Source organism: Phyllostomus hastatus, unplaced genomic scaffold, assembly GCF_019186645.2.
Source record: "Phyllostomus hastatus isolate PE091 unplaced genomic scaffold, TTU_PhHast_1.1 phas_scaffold_78, whole genome shotgun sequence".
Classification (NCBI taxonomy): Eukaryota; Metazoa; Chordata; class Mammalia; order Chiroptera; family Phyllostomidae; genus Phyllostomus; species Phyllostomus hastatus.
The window spans coordinates 115235690-115255468 of NW_025334041.1; the positions used below are offsets into that span (position 1 = coordinate 115235690).

The window sequence follows — 19779 nt, forward strand, 5'->3', positions numbered from 1 at the left end:
TGCCTACTCCTTCCACAGAAAACCATTTCACCACGCCTGGCTTTCCTGTGAAAATGAGCCCTTTTCTAGAAAGCGAACACACAGGCTGGGCAGCGCGGCTCACCTGTGACCCGACGGTTTCCTGGAAGCACCGGCCAAGCTGGGTCTTCGCGGCCACGGGGTAGACGTGAGGGATGACTTGCTGGTGGGAGTACGTGGAATGCACGGTCTGGGTCTTCTGGACGGTCTGGCTCTTCTGGACGGTCTGGCTCTTCTGGACGGGGTGCCCTTGGTAGGAGATCTGGGACTGGCCTGGCTGGCCTTCTTTCGCCTTCTGGCCCGTTGGGCCATCGATTCGTGAAACCTGATGGATCTGGACCGAAGCCTCAGGAGGGTGCTTCACGTGGATGTTGACTATGTTGGGAGGAAACTTCACTAAAACGGATTGGGAGGAAAACTTGTCAGTCGTGAACAATTCACAAGTGAGTCAGCATGAGAGTAAATTTCACGCGTACACACCCACACTGACATGCACATATGTTGTACACAGGCTAAATTATACATACGGACCGTATACATATATTTGCTGCACAGCCATCAACATCAGTGAGAATAAAAGGGTACACTTAAAAATTAAACCTGAATTTATATATTTTAAAAACTAAACTAATTATAAAGAGAAATTCAAACCTCTCAAGTAACATATTCATAAGGTAAAAATATTTTTTAATGAAACTATTAAATTCGTGCAGCTTGTGGCCATAGGGAGGTACATTTGATCAAATGATAGCAATGAAGACTCAGGAATTGGATTATTTTTTAATTTCTCATGAAGTCTCTATTGTAAAAGTTGTAGGATATATCTTTCTACGCAAAAAGGAAACATAATTTCATAAAGCACAATTCTCTAACGCTTAAATAACACATTGTAGATACACTTTGGTGCATACTGGGACACAAACACAAAATATCACAGTGTGATATTTTATATCTGTAACAAGGTTTATTTTGTGCCGTTTTCAAACAAAATTTCATCCTCTGAGGCGAATATTCGGGTTCTAAAGAATAACAGCCAGTAACACTCTCTGACCCCTTAAAAAAAAATCGCGCCTGTTAGAAGTGCCAGGGTTAAAAGAATGAGTGAGTCATAGAATTTCTGAGCTCCAAGTGACCTAGTTTACCTTCCTCTGCAGATGAATAAATCAAAGCCCGGGGAGGTTCAGTGACCGTTCAGAACTAAAACCAAGCACTCTTTAACAACTGCGTAGACGTGGGATCCACTGCAGGAATGGCGTGGTCACTGGTGCTTTAACGCCGGCAGGGCCGGAACACTCGCTGTGTGTCTTCCCAGTCCCCGGGCCCGGCCAGAGCAGGGGCAGGCACCTCACCAGCTCTCGGTGCTCAGAGGCGTCAGAGGAGGCCGGGCTCCTTTGTTGTTTCCATTTCTTAGATACCAAATCTCCACGGCCTCGTAAGCACTGCAGCCGCATACCTGGGCCCACATTCTGTCCCCGCTGTCATTTCTCAGGCCACACATCACATGCTCCTTTCTGTTCTAACACCAGCCCTGGCCATCTGCAGATACTTGGCTTCTCTATGAGTCTGGCAGGTCAGCAGAGGTCTGGCAATCTGGCAAAGTCAAAATAATATGCTTACCTTTGACTCCTTGCTGACCATTCATGGTCAGAGGCAAGGTATGTGTGGAGTGGACGACGTGCGTTCCCAAGGCCTTGCCCGGCGGCTGGGAATGCTGATAAAGTTTGGGCATGCTGGCACCGTGGACCGGGATCTGACAGAGCTTCCCTGTGAAATTCGGCGGGCACTGGCATTTGTCCCTCGAGCTGCACTGGCCACCATTCATACATGGAAGATGGCAAATTACTGAAAGGGAAAAGAGAAATTGAGGAGAATTGGTTAGTTTCTCAAATGCTAAGTAACAACTCCCAAAACACACGGCCCCATTACAGCCATCATAGTTCGACTGACTTTTGAATCAGTGAACAAAGAACTAACTACACTACGGAAAAAAAAAGTCTCTATTATTCACGATCTTTTTCTTTCCCTCCTGAGTCTTTAACTCTCCGTTGGCCTGTGGTGTCCCCCCTCAACAACGGAACGAACTCCTGGGAAAAGGCATGTACAAAGGAGCCACTCAGGGCTGTCATCTATCACAGCGTCCTTTCCAGTATCTCTTGCGTTCTGTAATTACTTTCTCCTACTTAATTCCTTATTTATTAGCAGTCTCCTTAGATTATAAATCCTTGAGAAAAAAAAGATATGTCTGGCTTAGTGACCTCTCGATCCTTAGAACCTAAAATAAGGCCTGGTACACAGTGGACATTAAATACTTCTTCAAAGAATAAACAGGGTAACAAATGAGGATACTTAAAAATAGTCTCTGTTGGGAACGTAATCTGAAACACACTAAGTGCTGCTCCATCATATGGGAGTGGCACAGTTTGAGCCCTGCTTTGCCAGAATTCACAATCTCTTTGGGATGACAAGACCACAGTGAAACTAGAAGGTGCAGAGTGATCAGTAGTTTGGAATTTTATTTAGAATACCAGAAGATAAAAGGCCACATTGGGTAAAGAATTTTAAGAGGAGTTTTACATTCTGATGAAATTCAGCTTGTGGCCAAACTCTTTATCACTAATGAATTCTTCCCATCGGCCTTTAAACAAGAGCAGTTTTCCACCAGCTTAAAAAATTAAAAACCCTCAACTCCATCTCCTTCCATTTGCTACTGCGTTTAAATCCTCTCCTCCATGATCAAACTGTCTGTCCACTGTCTTCTCCACGCATTGCAATCTAGCATGGCCGGGTGGTGGTCCCCACCCCACCCCTCTGCCACGAACACTGCTCTTCCTAAGGTCACTAACCGTCTCCGTGTTGCTAAATCAAAAGGACGGATTTCGGTCTTCCCTTGGTTTCCACAACGTCTGGCTCATCTATTCTGCCCCCTCCTCTTTGCCCAGTCTATCTTAGTGTTCTTTGCAGAATCCACTCTTTGCTTGTCCTTTAACACCGGCTCTTTAAAATTGGGTCTTAAAATCCTCTTTTTTACTCACTGTATACAGTCTTCCTCTACGATTTTGCCCTGTCCTATGCTGACATCTTCCAAATCTCTACTTCCTAGTAAGGGATGTCTGACGTGCTGCCAACCATCTACTACTATGTATCTCCATATACATATTCCACAGACATCTCAAACTTGAAATGTCCAAAACATTAACTCATCCTCTTCCCCCTAATGTCCCCATTCACTGAGGAGGGGTCCTTAACAGAAACCTGAGTGCAGTGCTATCTATCCCTTCACCCATCCAAACATCCCTCCCTGGAAGTTCTCCATTCTACACACCCATCATATGTGTGCACTTCTTTCCCATCACAGGGTCCCTGTGCCCTCTGAAACCTCATCACTTAGGAATCTCACGTCATTCCCTACAATCCAGCTACATGGAGCTTTACTCAGTTCCTCAGGGCGTAAGGCCCCCTTCCCCCACTCAAGCTTTATCCACACTGTATCCCTGACCTGGAACACTCAGTCTGTTCAGGCGCCCTCACCTGGCGAACTCTTATTTATCTCTTAGACCCTGCTTAAACCTCACTTCTTCTAGAAGCACTGCCCACTGCCCCTCATCTAGGTTTGGTGCCTATCTGCGTTTCCACGGACCCTCATTAACTGCTCATCATGCCACTGAGCTTACTGCATTACAAGTGTCTCACAACCTTTCTGTACACCTCATTCAACTAGAGCTCTGTGAGGTCAGGGGCATTACCTTGTCTTGTTTACCCCTAGCATGTAACTTAGCTTCTAGGATAAATGCTGCTGCTCAAAAAAATACTGGATGAAAAATTTATGCCTACCACTTTCAAATACCATTTGAGGTACTACAGAAGATTCAGTCCCAGCCCTCAGGAATGTAAGAGCTGGCCCTGGCTGGGTAGCTCAGTTGGTTACAGCACCGTCCCAATACACCCAGGTTGTAGGTTCAATCGCCGATCAGGGCATATACAGGAATCAACCCATGAATGCATAAATAAGTGGAACAACAAAATTGATGTCTCTCTCTCCCCTTCCCCCACCTCCCTCCTCCCTCCACCCATCCCCTTCACTCTTTCTCTCAAAGCACTTAAAAAACAAAAAGAAATAAGAGCTAACTGGGGAGATTAGATAATAACACATGATAACTGAAAACAGATCAGCAAGTAAGCAACAGTTGAAAAAATATAAACTATAAACCCTGTGGAACTTCAGAGGACAGGACAGTCATTTCTGTTAAGTCAAGACAGATTTTATAGGTGGGATCCTTTAGGGTAAGTCTTTGAAACTGGGCAAGATTCGAAAAAAACAAAGAATGCATCCTAGGAGGACAAAATAGAGGGAGGGAGGCATATTTAGGAGGCAACAAGAAAGTCTGGCTGAAATCCCCAGTTCTTAAAGGGAGGGAGGGGTCAATGACAAACTAGAAAATGTCGGCTTGAGTCAGACCAGGGATAAAGGCCCAATATAAAAGTTTGGGTTTTATTTTTTAATTAGGAAGTTATTTTGGAGGCTCCAAGGACAGGATTAAACAAGGCTGAAAGTCTTCCAGGAACATGACTTGTGACGGAAGGGGAGACTGGTTGGGACAGGGAGTGACTGGGTCGAGAAGCCAGTTAGGAGAGCATCAAAATCATTAAAATCCAAGTTGAGAAACACATGGATTAGGACAATGGCAACAAGAACTGAAAGAAACATGAAGTACGATAATGGTGGAGGGAGAATCAGTACAACTTGGAAATGGGGCGCAGGCCAAAGTAAAGAGCAGGCCAAGGAAGAGGGGAGACCATGGGGGAGGCAAGAGAGTCAGGAAAAAAAATGACCAAGGTGACCACACAGAAACCATGCCCAATGTCTGTGTAGGCAGCCCAAGCCCAGACTACCCATGCTGAATGGGCTCCGAAACAAGCTCTGTGCAGTGCCCGATGTACTCCGGGGTGCAGGCAAAGAGACGAGGCAAAGCGGACTCCAAGGTGGAGTCGAAGACTTCCTAACTCCCACTTCAGCTTGGAGCTGGATTTCTACACCACAACTTGGCTACTCTGGGCGGATTCGATGTGTCATGGGCGAGGGGAACCAGGCCAAGATTTAAATGTACTACAAATAATTTATAACTGGAATATAGGCACCACTCGCTTTGCATGGTTCCAATGTGCATGAATTTCAGTTTCCGCAATTTAGTTAAATAACAACCAGTCCCCCAACAACATGGTTCAAACTTCAGTTGCCACGGTGTATTAAGTGTGAGTAATTGCATAAAGCACAAACTTTCCTGCTAGCTCTTTGGTCCATAAACACTGCGCGAATAACAGATGTTTATCGTGATCAGCAACCAATCATGTCGCTTCCTTCAAAGCCGCTGGTGAGTGATCCCTGCACATCTGTTCTCAGTTCACGCACAGACAGGAAACGTGTAGTGGCGTTGCCTCCTCACCTCTCGGGGATAAAATCACGTAACATTTCATGGAAGTGGATAATTCAAAGGGTCAACAACAACAACAACAAAAAAAAAGCACAGCAAAAAAATAATGAGTGGCAACACCGGAAATGAAATTGGGAAGTGGATGTGGTGAAAAGGATGGCGACGTGCCAGAGGAAGTAACGTTAAAGGAACTCCCAGATACCTTATGACTCTGAGAGCCCACAGGTAACACGCTGGCAGCTGACCCTGACTTGGAAAGGAGTATGACAACCGACAAAGGCAAGGGAAAAAAATCCTCCGTATCATAAGTTATACAATGAGAAGAAAGTGAACATGATCAGACTACTCTTGGTAAGTTCTCCTTGAAGAAATACAATGCTTTAATTCTCAATGTTTCTAACATTTTAAATTACAAGGCACTAAATAAATATTAGCTTTACTATTTTTTTACTTTCCTATACATTTAGACCCTACAGGAAAAGAGTTTCAATGTTTTGACAAAAAGTTTTTTCAAGGTCATGGAACTTAATAATCCATTGATTATTAAGATAATTTTGCACGAGCTTGCTTGATTATTTTTATGGTCCTACACTACCTTGCAAAGATGACTACAGTCTGTACTAAAATAACTTCACATACGTAACCATCTTTTTTACAAATAAACATTAACCAATTGACTTTTACTAGATATTTCTAGTATAAATAGCCAATTTTGAAATCTAATATGAATTTAATTAGTTTTGTTTAAATCTAACTTTGAACTTCCACACAAATGTTTCAAGGACTGCACTAGTTTGTTTGTTTTTTTAAGATTTTATTTATTTAATTTAGAGAGACAGGAAGGGAGGGAGAACAAAAGGGAGAGAAACATCAATGAGCAAGAGATACATGGATTGGTTGTCTCTCACACATCCCCAACTGGGGACCTGGCCCACAACCCAGGCATGTGCCCTGACCAGGAATCAAACCATGACATTTTGGTTCACAGGCCAGCGCTCAACCCCCTGAGCCACACCAGCCCAGGCAAGGGCTACTAGTTTAAGTGGGCACAGCCATAATCATAGAACAGAATCCAATAACCCTGTGTCTCCCTGGTCATGAAAGAAATGGTCTCTGCTTGACTTATTCTGACCAACAAAAGGCCACTATTTATAGCCACTTATGAATGAGAAGAAAATATCTATTCTTCTGTTCCAGCATTTTCTAAAATCTAAATTACAATATAAAGGTTTTTGCCTCAGGTCAATAAATACATGGTCGAGCCCTTTGTGGCAGGTGATCTTTTATAGCTAAATAGTCTTTGATGTCAAAGAAAACAAATTTAAAATTGACCGACAAACTTAAGGATTTAACTATGAATGGTTTCTTTCTGTTTCAAAAGTTCATGTCACTCTCATAACATTGCCTAGAGATATATAGTCCGTGCTGCCAGGGTTGCATAAATCCTTCTCAACACATAAAGAGGAAAAAGAGTAAGTTATCTTTAAGGCTGACTTGCGAAGCTTGTGGTGTGCTGGCTGTGAGTCTAGCTATGGCACATATATTTCAGAACACGTAACTAGAAGTGTCCCATAGAATGCTGGCTGGGAAATGCCGTAACTTTTATCTGCTTGACATCTAGCCGGCCATCACCATAACTCACTGCATCACATCATGTGGTCCCCGGGGACCTACTGAAAATAACAAGAAGTCTGTGGGCCTTCAGCCTGTTATTCCAGAAAGCATCTGCATGACAACCCACGCAACATACTCCTGGTATGGCTACAAAAGGTCAAAATGAGCAAAAGGACCCATGCTGGAACAACACGTTGGAGGTTTTAAATATGTCAGATGTTTCGGTGCATCCCACCATTCGCTTTGGCCCATAAAACGATCTGCAGCACTTCAGAAACTGGGGTGCCAGAATCGCATTCATATTCTAGATCGCAAACTGGAACTTAGTGTAACTGAATAGATACTAATGACTTGTATGTGAACATGGGCCAACTGAATTTTCTGAAGACTTGTACTATACAAAGCTATACCCCGTCTGTCTTTCCTGTTAGCTAACTACAAAAATACTTCCACTGTGTATCCTCAGAAGGTGCTCTAAGAACACACCTGAGTTTCCTGCAGCAGCACCTCGGCCCCTCCATCACCCCCTTGCTTTCTGTGCCAGCAGACAGACCATTTCAAGTTATTATGGCTGAGGCAGAACAGGGAAAACAAACCTCCACTCGGAGAAAACGTGCATCTGTCATCTCCCAGCACAGACACACACGTGACTTTGATTTGAGTCGCTACTTCAGCTTTCCCACTTGTCTCTGAGTATTGGCAAAACACTGTTCCCTTACAAGCTTTCAGCATTTTTATTGATATCCTTAAGAGTGTGAAAAAAAAAGTAGTGATATCTTTAGAAAGTAAGAGTTACCACTTCATTTCTTCCCTTAAGCATACCTACACTGCGCTGCCCTCTTTTCAATGGTGCCCTTCCACGCTGTTCGGCCAGGCAGTGACTTCCTGCCGTCGCAGTTTAAAGCTTTCAGCCACCATGTATGTTAGGTAACAAACACTGCAAACCACAGCTCACTTCAAGTACCTATCACACTCTTAAAAAAAAGAAAAACCGTGTACCTCCTTCATGATCCTGTATGCATCCCCAAAAACCAAACCAACCAATAAAAACCTGGAACTAAAAGCAAACATGGAGGTCACGCTCTCCTGAAGGTCAAATAGGGGAGCGAGGAGACCTAATCCTACCTGTGAATCCAAGAAGGAAGGACAGAGATTAGTAGGCATTAATGACAATCTGGGTTTGGAGGGGTTTTAATGAAAAGTAGACATTTACAACTGTTGTCTCTAAAACTGCCTTCAGCCAGCTCTTGATTATCTGTCTGCCAACTTATACTGACTCATGGGCTCCACCAAGAAAACAAGTGAGATACAGCGGTCCAGGACAACCTGTCCAAGGAGGTGACATTTATGCTACACCTAAAAGGAGAAGAATCCAGTGACATGAAACGTTGGCCAAAGAAGGGCTTGCAGAAGAAGAAATAACAGGAGTTAAGTCCTTGAGGTGAGACATGGTTTAGAAAGGCCCAGACACTGAGAGAAGGTTGACATGGCCGGAGTATAGGTGACAGGGAGGAAGTGAGAACAGCTTTGTTGGACAGACAGACAAGGGCCAGATTCCCGTTTCTTTCCACATGCATATAGGGAAGCCTATAAAAGTAGATACAGTAAAACAAATATGTATATGTAAAATCTTAAAACTTAGGACCAAAACGGGTAGAATCGCAGGAGTCACAGAGACACAGGGATCATCAGCCTGGTGACTGCCAGAGGGGAGGGTGTTGGGCAGACTGGGTGAAAGAGGTGACCGGATTCAGAGGTACAGATTGGCAGTCACCGAACAGTCATGGGGAACATCAGGAACATAGTCAATAACACTGCAATAACCACGTGTGGAGAGTACTGGCAGCATCGTGGGGACCGCTTTATAAAATATATAATTAATCACTATGCTGTTTACGTGAAACCAATACTAAGTAACACTGAAAATAAACTCTAATTGAAAATTTAAAGAATAATAGGTCAAAAAGTAAAAGGAATCGTAGGCACCAGCATCCGGGGAAAAGGAAAGGCGTCCCTCGGGATCAGTAGAACCCTCTACTGTGTACACAGGGCATGTCCGCTGTCACGTGCTCTGTGCTCCTGGACCTCCCTGTACGTTTTCGGTCACTCCTTAGCCCGATTCCAGTCAAATTCCGGAAGAATTAATTTAAAACTCATTAAATATATAATCATTCTTTTGATAAAAGGATTTTTTTAATGTGTGAGAGAAGCAATCAGTATTCTCAATCACACATGCAAAAGGGAAAAATCAGAATCCAAAGAATTCTTGGGGCAAGGGGAAAATGCCTTAATAAGAGTTAAAAATGCACCCAGCATACTGCCTGCCAGGCAGCATCTCTGCCTCACCTGCTTTAGAAATGAGGAAGATTGTTTCATCGTGCCCACACCTATCAAACACTAAAGTATTAAAGCATATTGGGCTGCAGATTTCAACAAATGCAAAAAGAAATATTAACCTTAACACGAACAAAACTTCCAAGAACATCACTGATGTCTCTCACTGGTGTCTCACACTGGTGCCCAGGAACGAATGTTGCGACAGCACCTCTGTTTCTCGTCCGGGAGATCTCACGCCCTACCACGCACAGGCGTTTCCAGAGCTTCTCCTCCAGGAGGCTGCCATTCGCCATCTCAGCTTTGTTTATAAATTTCCTCTCCTTTATCATGAACCTCCCCATAGCTGGGCTCCCTGATCTAATCCCATTTTGTACCTTGCAGAACCTAAGGAGCTCCAAATATCGAGCACATCACAAAATTCCACTCATACCCTTCGTCCACAGAGGCTGTTGGAGGTGCTCTCTCTTAGAAATTCCCCAACACTGGTTCACCCTCAGGAAAAACATAACAGCATCTACAGCTGCAGAAGAAGTAGAAGAATCCCTGACCCCTGGGGATTCAGACATCCTCGAGCAACATTTCTGAAAACAGGGGCAAGTCATTTCACTTCATGGATGTCAGTGTCCCCAGCTGCACAGTGACATGACCCACAGTGTTTTAGTCCATCCCTGAAATTCTGGTTCTCAAAAGTCTAGCCAAGTAGTAAACACAGTGAAATTCAGATTTCCTCATCTTATCTAGTGGCATTGTCAGGGTTGAAATTTTAAAATGTACATCTAGCTGCTTGAGATTTGTACAGAAGGGAGAGGAGTTAGTCTGGTCAGCAGTGTGCTTTGTTTTGATTTTGAATGTAAAATCAGACACTGATTCAAATGGAAGTTTCATGCTTACTGACAGAGCAGTTAATAAAAGGTTCGTGGGTTTGTGAAAAGCTGACTTCATTTGGGGGAATTATGGGAACATTCCAAATTGGAGCAGTGATAATGCTGCCTGCCCCTTCACAGGCAGTGAAACGGTTTCATCAAAACAGTGACACGCTCCATTCTTGGTGGCCCTGCCTTTTCCAGGGGCGTCACTGCCACATTGGGCTGGGTCCCATGCCACTTCAGTGCGCTCTGGCATGTTCTCGAGTATCACTGCAAAATGCTTTCTAAACTAACAATACCACGTAAGCTACATACACTGTACAGAAAGAAGTTTCAAAACCTTTTGTACTTATTTCACCACTGTACTTTGCGAACTCTGCTGGGGTGTCTCTGGAGGCCAAGTTCATGCTCCCACTACGTCCCTGAATATCTGCTTGTTATTTGTTTATTCCTTTGCCTCAGAAAAGAACTTGAAATGAAGCTAAATTTAGCATTTTGAAGTATTTGTGAAGTCAAAACCTTCACATACCCACCTACCTCAAGAGCACAGAACCGCACCGAACCTCTGGTCCAAAAACAGCCTCCAAGAGAGAAACGCTCCTTCAGAGAAGGAACTGCTGAATCAGAAAGGGCCTGAGGGCCATTTGCAAAAGTGTGCAGCGTCTAAGATCACTTCCGTGTCACTAATCACGCTGCCTTGCACTGTGAGTTCTTCCTCTCCTTTCCCCTGCCGGATCTGGACTGTGGTAGGAGAGAGGCCACAGTGTTTCCATCCACCACATTTCACAGCCCAGCATTTTACAGATAAGAGCTCAACCAAAAAATGCTGACATTAATTCCTTAAAAATTCCAGATGGAAAAAAAATTCAGCCTGTATCTACTTCTCTTTTCACACCCCTCGCTTTTTTCTGAAGCAATTTAACTTTAGTGTATATTTAAAAAGAGTATTTTTCAAACAATGTTCCAGAGAGTGCTAAGGATTCCTCAGAGGTTCTAAAAAGGATCTACCAAATAATCTACTTCAACCACCTCATTCTACGGATATAGAGTGATCTACAGACTGTGTGTGCTTAGGACAACGCAGCCAGGTAGGGACAGAAATAGAACAGGAACTCAGGTTTTCAAGCCCTTTCTCACACAGCTCTTATGACAAAAGAACCAAGAGATTTCCCTCAAATCTTACCACATAGTCCTGTCCCAAGCCCTTTCTGTTTCTTCTTCCACAGCCTCATGATTTTCCTAACAGGTCATGGGGTGTGCTAATGGAGTCCGAACAAGATCAAGGGTTTGGCTAGTTGCAGACTGGGTAGACTCAAGAACTTTCCCTGCAATCTAAATATATGAGTTGAAACACATCAGCGCTTCTTGTTTATTAACAGAAGAACCCAGGAGTTTCCTGGGGCACAGGCATCACAGGAATAGGGGGGTTAGAGTCAACAACAGTGAAATGAAAAAGGAAATGAACACATTGAATAGACAGCATCGCTATAGAAAAATTCCATCACTGCAGAAGTTCTACTGCACTCCAAGGGTCCGTCACCTGTCCCCTCAGTTCCAGCGAGGTGAGACGTGAAGGCTAGAAACTCAAAAGGTGGTGTTCACTCACTCAGAGAAGATTTATGTTGTGTCTGCCATGCCTGCTCCCTGTTTTAAGCATAAAAAGCCAATCCCACCTCCCAGCACTGAGCCTTCAGCATCAGAGTCTTTGTGAGACTGGGCACAAAGAGGACTGTTCTGGGGCCCAGGGATCAGAGGACAGGACAGGGCTGGAGAAAGGGCCGTTCTCCCAGTTCTGCAGGCTACCAAGCACCTCTCTGGCCCTTCCAGGGAACTGGAGGAGATGTCAGGCGGGGCACAGAGCCAGGCATCGTGAGGAGGGCCCTTCCACTGAGCAGGGGTAGGGCTCTCTCCTGGGGTTCCATCTGCAGTGGCCCTTGGGCGGTCTGGACAGAGAGACCTAGGCAGATGCTATGTGGTGAGTGCAGCCCACCTGTATTGGGTGGGGAAAGGAGCATTCTTGGGGACCTCAGACACACTTGCAGGGGGACAGAAGGGACAAAGGTGCTGTGTAAGCAGGTAAAGGTTTGGAGCTAGCATAAGCTGGGTATATTACTATCATTATATTATCTATACCCACAGGCTGAAAAAGCCAAGAGGGACATCCAGATTACAGTTACAATTACCAAGTTCATATTGGCAATTGTTCTGTTACTACATATCCATCATACTGTTCCATGTCACAAGGGTATATGTGGCTGCAGAGCATTAATAATTAACATTTTTAGTAGCCACATAATATGTCATTACGTGGGCAGATGATAAACCACATATCCATTCATTCATTGTGTATTTATATAGTCTGTATTTCTCTCTATTTTTAAAAAATTTTTTATCCTCACCCAAGGACATTTTTTCACTGCTTTTAGAAAGAGAAAGAGAGAGAGAGTAACATCAATGTAAGAGAGAAGCACCAATTGGTTGCCCCTCATATGCGCTCTGACTGGAGATCAAACCTGCAACCTGGGCATGTGCCCTGACTGGGAATTGAACATGTGGCCTTTTGGTCTATGGGATGAAGCTTCAACCAACTGAGCCACACCAGCCAGGGCTCTCTTTCATTATTACATGTAAAGCTGCAAGGAACATCCTCAAGTAAACAATATTATCCTTCTCAGTTATTCCACTAAACTTATCCATTCAACTAATATTTACTGATTGCTTAGTATGCACCAGACAATGCACTAGGTTACAGAGTAAAAAAGACAAACATTTATGAGCCAATTGTACCAATGTAACTGTCTCACAGAGAGGACGGATGAACACAGACATTTAGAGCAAAGGCCTAGAACCAGACGTCCAGGGAGTGTGAATGCCATTTTCATCATTTAATAGTGGCATGACCTTGGGCAGGTTTTTTACCATTTTTCTGCCGCTCAAATTTGTTCACCTATGAAATGAAGATAAAAATTGTACCCAGCTCATATGGCTGTTCTGCGGCCTGAAAGAGGCCACATATTCAAAGCACTTAAAAGTCTGCACATTATAAGCACTCAGCAAATGTTAGCCATCAGCATCCACTTCATGATTCGGGTACAATGGGAACACACAGAAGGGGAAACCAAACCGGCGTCTGGCACAGAAAGAACGTGCACACCCCCAGCCAGGACGTGCTCGGCACTGCGTGTTATCTCACTCACTGTGTTGTTCCCAGAATCCAGAGAGGAGACCTGGAGTTGCTCAGTATATCAGAGCTGAAGGGTCTTCCAAAAACAGAGTATCAATTATTAACATCAGTAACAGCATACTAACATGTTAAATTCACATGTTGTCAAATTGAATTTCATTTTTAAAAGTGTATATTAGTTCAATAACTTTGAAATAACTTCTGAGCACTACCATTTTACCTCCAGATTATATGATCACAATGCTGATTTTCCATGTCTTTATATTTTTATTTATACAAATCATTAATAGAGATTTTTAATACTAACACTACATAGTTTATTTTTATTTCCTCTTGTTTGAGCCATCTTTTTACTCATATATTTTACTATCCCTTAGATATACCCATTAAAAATCTTAGTAATTTTTCATTACTTTTGTGATGATATTTATGGGTAATAGATTTTAAGATCTTATTTGTCATATTAATGAAAATATCTTTGTAAATATATTTCCCATTCACTTAAATTTAGTTTTGCATGCACATATTTATTTTGTCAAAGTCATATAATTAGGTTTATAAGTTCTTTTCTCTTTAATATGTCCTACAGTTTAATTTCCTTAAAAGCTCCTATCCCTCCAAGTATCTGATAAGTGACTTATTTCATGCTAACTTTTTAGGTTATTTTTCATCTCTTTCTTAACTAGTTAACTCATTCCAGCTGGAGATTTCCTACTGTATAGACATGGATTACAACTAATTTTGCTTCAAATTGCAACCTAAATGTCCTAATATCTGCTATTGAATAAAACTTGCTTGCCCATTTTTTAAAGATAAGCTGTTCTTTTGAATAGAAGGTTTCAAAAGCCGGGAAGACCTAATGTGGTGGGGGCGGGGGAATCTGGCTGCTGAGGACGGAGTGAGGGCGGAGAGCCGGGAAGAATGCAGGATAAGGAAAGGAGTGCTACAAAGTGGTAGAACACTCCCCGTGAGACATGAAAGCAGCAGCACGCTGGGTAATAAAACGAAATGGGGTCTGTAGAACTCAGTCACATGCCAGAAGCGATAAATTCTGGGTAGACAATGTTTGGGAACCACCGCTATAAACAAAAATCTGCAGGGTCTGTCTACAGCTTCCTTTTCTTCCCACCCTCCACGGACCATTACCCTCCTGTGGCTCCCCTCTCACTACGCCACCACGAGTGAGGCCACTGTCTTTGTCCTGGTCTCGTGTATCTTTTACAGGGCGCGGAGCCCTTTCAGAGCTGTCTTCCTGAGTAGTTAGCAGTCCCTGTCAGCACAAAGGTAGGTGACCGGGATGCAGTGCAAAGGGTCAAAGCTCCATGCTCAGGAAAGTATCCGTTCCAAGGGATGTGAAATATCCTGTGTGGCTGCCAAAGGGACAGACGTTTGACCTCTGCCTCAGATCTTTCCGTGTTTGAACTGAAAATAAAAAAAAGAACCTTTAGGTGGGACAACAGGCTCCCAATCCCTCTTTACAGGCAGGTTGTAACCTTAAAACTGCCATATAACACAAAAATGCCTCGGTAAAACCAGTTCACTGGCCTCTACAGACTGCTGGGTAAGCTATCCCAAACACTACCAGTACCAAAGTTATAGGCGTGTGCCACAGGATACAGATGTACAGAGGGTGCCTGAACTCACAGCCAAAATAGGCTGAGAAACCTGCTGACATTGTTGTCAGGACTGTTTGTCAGTTTCTACGTCAGTTACTCAGAAATGATTTTTCACTTCTTTGTCTTTCAGACTCACAGGCTTTAACTGAAGGAACTAGAGTTAGAGGTTTTTAAAAAAGGGCTTTTTACAAATAACTCAATAATAAAATTTGCAAGACTGCATCACAGGTTTCAATTTTACAACCTGCCACATTAAAACATTTTTAACCCAGATTTCTTTTCTTACACAGCATGCACAGAGGGATGAGAATGTCCAGTGCAAACTAGGAGGTGATTTTTGGACACTGTCGTCAAAAACTCGAACAGTGGTTAAGAGGTTCTCATGTAATTTCTACTAGATAATTCCTTCTGAGATCCAGACTCATTTGAGTTAAAAGCGGAACACATCAACTTCCTGCTTATCTATTTCAAAGATTCTCTCTATCAGAGATGTCTCGCTGGTGAGAGACATCTAGACCCAAATAGGGCAGTGAGGCTCTTCTTGACCTCGTTTTTGCTGCCTGTCCAGCCCAATTCCCCACTGTTGCTGTTGTGTGCCCCTCAGTTCCACACACAGCCAACCCTGGTCCGTGCCGAGTACTCCATGCCTCCTCGTGCACTTGTGGTCCCTCCCTCCTTCCCGGCTCACCACCCCGACCCTACCACCTCGACCCAAGGCTCTGCTTAAGCTGCATCTCGTCACGAAGGCCTTTCCTGATGACGGCAGGGAAAGCTGACAGCTCCTACGGCCCGCCACATACTCACAGAAATGAATGCATGTGAACACCCAGCCCAGAAGGCACTGGACTGTAATTGTCTGGGGGTGTGTCTGACTTCTCCAACACTTCGTCTTGAGCTCCTGGAGGAAAGGAACCTTGCCTTTGGGGCTTTGTCTTTTTCAGGGGCACATCCCAACAGCTTAGCAAAATGCTAGTCATATGGTAGATACCTAATAAATGCTTTCTGAATGAACAAATGAGAAAATGGAGCTTTATGTAAAACACTTTTTTACTGTGAAGCCATATGAATGCCAAATTCTGTATAGTTTGCTTTCCAGTTCTTAATATTGTCTTACCCTTAAATTGATAGTCAGTCTTATATTAGTCATTTGCTTTTACTGTCTTTCCAAGTCATTTTATTGTCTTTTAATTTTCATAAAACAACTCTTTTTGTACTCATTTCTGATCAGGTCACACAATATTTAATTAAATGATGTCATATCTGTCTGGTGAGAAACAAAAGAATTGACCCTTTGTAATGTGTGGGGTGAACTATCGGCCAAGAATATTCAGCAAGCCATGGTTATCAGTCGGTGTATTTTTAAAAAGCAGTGAAGGGAGTTGGTTAATTTGGAAAGTCAGTTACACGGTGGTAGTTTCATACAGCTTCTACCGCACACTGCTTAAAGTCACACAGACCTCTCAAGAGTCAAATGTGTAGGATATTCAAAGTCACATGACTCATTACTGATGAGATGAGCCAGGATGTCTACTTCCATTTAACTTAAATAACTTGATATGTCAAGTTCAAGTTATTAAAATATGCCTGTACATTTCTCAGAGCTCCATATATACTTCCTGAATCTGGAAAACTCCATTAAATCAAGACAATATGCATTAAAACCGACTTCCTGAAGATAATTCCTTCTAATCCCCAGTACTGGCCCAAGGGTATGCGTCTAATTAACTCTCTTGAGATGTAGCTCAGACTTAGACTAAATTGATTTTTGAAACATCCTAGTGTACATCTAATACCCCATTACCACTACAAAACAATCGGAGGTCTAAGTTTTGTACAGGGTAAGAATCGGAGACATGGAAGAAAAGTAAATTAAAACTACCATCATTAATCAGGGCTAGAGAAATTTCCAAACCCGTCTGGCAACTTTCCTAAATAAACCAAATATCATCAGGGAAACTACATGGGTTGGATGGAGAAGAATTTCAGAAACTCTTCCCCTAGTATTCCTCCTGTCCCTCTTTCTGCCTTCCTTTTATGGCCACTCAGACACTGAAGTTAAGAAAACTATATAAGGATATTTTAATTTGGAATAAAAATGCACCATATAGTGATTTTTACTGATACAAAATGAAACATTTTCACAAACTCCGATCCTTTTCCTACCATTCTTACAAACTAAAACATCTGCCAAACTGAGTTCAAAATGAAGTTTTATAGTTTCTAACATATTTGATCCAAACAAGAAGAAAAAGCCCATACAATGTGTGTCTACTTTCCAGAGTGACAGCTTTTCTGGAAGAGGCAATTTGTAAAACTTGAAAAAGCCCGTGAAGAAAGAAGGAAGCACTTTACAACTTCCCTGCATATTAACGGATTCGGTGTCATCAAAGCTTAAAACCCAGCAGCTCTCAAATGCATTTCACAAGCCATGTGGAGCAAAGACTTGTCCCCAGCTCCCTTCCAAAACTCTGTTACTTCTCTACATGGAACTGAGGTACTGACGTAGTTTACCACGTAATTTAAGCACTCTGCAACATGATTCACATTTCCTAGGCCACTACTTTTATCAGAAAGACATCCAGCCAGTAGTAGTAGTAGTAGTAGTAGTAATAGTAGCAATAGTAGTAATAGTAATGGTGGTATTTTCGGGATGAAATAAAATCACCTTTACTGTAGACATTTCCACAATACAAGTTTAAAGTCTCGTGTGTCAGAAGATCCCTGCACTGGGGGCCAGGAGATCTGACCCCCAGTCAGATCTCCCCAGTGGAGAATTCTGAGAATTCCAGTCTCAGGCCAGCATCACACAGCTAAACGACCATCAGTGGTTTAGTTCAGCTTTCTGGACTTTGTTTTGCTAATTGATAAAACAATAGATCTACCTGATATATACCTTTCCTTTTCAGTGCTAGAACTTTTGTGGTTCTGTAATGTATTACATTTTTAAAAAGACTGCTATCAGCCCAAAGCATTGAAGCCTAGTTTCAAGCTGGATGCCCATAACCCACACATCAACCATGACTAAGTTCTACTGATTCTCACTTCAGTATCTCTCCAGTTAGTGTCTTCCTCTCCTTTTCCCCAGGCCTTTGCTCAAGTTCAGACTATTCTATCTCACACAGACTATGGCAAAGCCTTCTTAAAATCCTCCCTAATGCCTTTCTTACCTCTCTCCCCAACATTCTCCCTCCATACCATGTCCAGAATGTACTTTCTGACATGACTACTCCCTGCATGACTTTCCTATAGCTCCCCATCACCTGAAAGGAAAAAAAAAATCTTCTCAAAGGAATTCTGGTGACCACCCCATGGGGTTAGTGGAACAACTGCCTCATTGAGTTTGCGGTGAGAATTAAAGACCCCACTCATAGTAACAGTGCACACAGTACCCGGTGTTGCCAGCCTTGTCTCCACCATGCCCTGCTTGGGGCGTTGTAGACCACAAAACAGACATAGTTGTGATTGCTAGAACACACCCCTCTCTCTGCCAAGTCCATGCCAAGGCACATGGCTAGATTCTGGAAGGATTCCTCTTCTCACTCTTCCTCCTCAGGGGTTGGCCCCTCACTACTCCCCTTCTGCGAGGCCTCCTCTGACCGCTCTCTGCAGGCTGAGGTGCTCCTGCTCCTCTGAATCTAGGAACCCTACATAGGTGCCCAATACCCGTCAATGATTTTAACGAACCTCAGTGGCACCAACTCTCCAGCCCTCTTAACAAAAGGCAAAAGACCCAAAGTTAAACTATTTCTGGGTTTATACAAGGACCAATTAAGAATATTTTCCCAGGACAGCTTCTCGAGTTTCTTTTTATTCCAAATGACGCCAAAACAAGGAGAATAAGAATGCTTAAAGCGAAGTGACCATCTTCAGCTAGCAGCCCACAGTATGTCAGGCTGCTTCCAATGCTTTCCCAGTCTACGCACGGCAGCAACCCTGCAAAGATCCAACAGTTCTGCAACCCTAGTCCCAAGCTTCAAACTGTCTCAAAACTTTTAACTATTATGTCCAAAATATTTTTAAAACTATATTTTATAGTTTTTCCATAATTTTTTAACATAATGGAATATCTCCAATGGTAAGTGATGATTTAAAGTCTCCTAAAGCTTCCTATTTCTTGGGTCTAAGAGGAATATTCTCTCACTCTTCATAAAAGCCCTTTGATTTTGCTTCTGACATACATTTGTGCCACTTCCGTTAGCTGTGGGTCCAGGGACAAGTCCTCGACTACATCTGACAGATCCCCTCTGAACTCTTCCTACAATGTTAAAGTAATTGCTCTCCTTATGTGAAACTTTCATGATCACTGAAGGAGAAAGACTAGAGATGTAGATAAACTTACAGCTTATCCATAATCTTCATGAGTGACTTATGATTAGATCTTCCAGCTGCTAGCAAGCTGATCATCAGCCAAGCAGAGGAAACAGTGACTCTTCCTTGTCAACTGCATGTGTCGCCAATATGGTCTCGATTAGGAAAGCTCAGACTGGATTTCAAGACAAGAACAAAATCTCTGCTTTCACCATCAGCATTAAAACTGTACAGAGTTCTTACAATTAAAATGGAGAATTCTGGTTTTCATTGCCCGATACCTCATGAAAAGAGGAAGAAGAGAGAATTGATAGAACTTTCCAAGTAATTACTAGAAATAGGATAACATCCAGTCAGAATTCCTAAAACAAACAAGAGAAATAATGATTAAAGGATTCGTTTTGATT

General features: G+C 42.9%; 1 protein-coding gene across 13 annotated transcripts in view; it reads right to left on the minus strand.

The window, feature by feature from the left end:
- Positions 1 to 19779, minus strand: part of LTBP1 (latent transforming growth factor beta binding protein 1) — a 362585-nt gene that overhangs the window by 169969 nt on the left and 172837 nt on the right. For 12 of the 13 annotated variants that reach the window (XM_045827131.1, XM_045827129.1, XM_045827127.1 and 9 more), the window contains 2 exons: positions 1636 to 1860; positions 104 to 414 (listed from right to left, as the gene is read on the minus strand). In XM_045827131.1, the coding sequence (XP_045683087.1) occupies positions 104 to 414; positions 1636 to 1860 (536 nt within the window). Of the gene's footprint in view, positions 1 to 103; positions 415 to 1635; positions 1861 to 10801; positions 10826 to 19779 lie in introns of those variants that run through there. The other variant, XM_045827137.1, reaches the window with a different exon arrangement.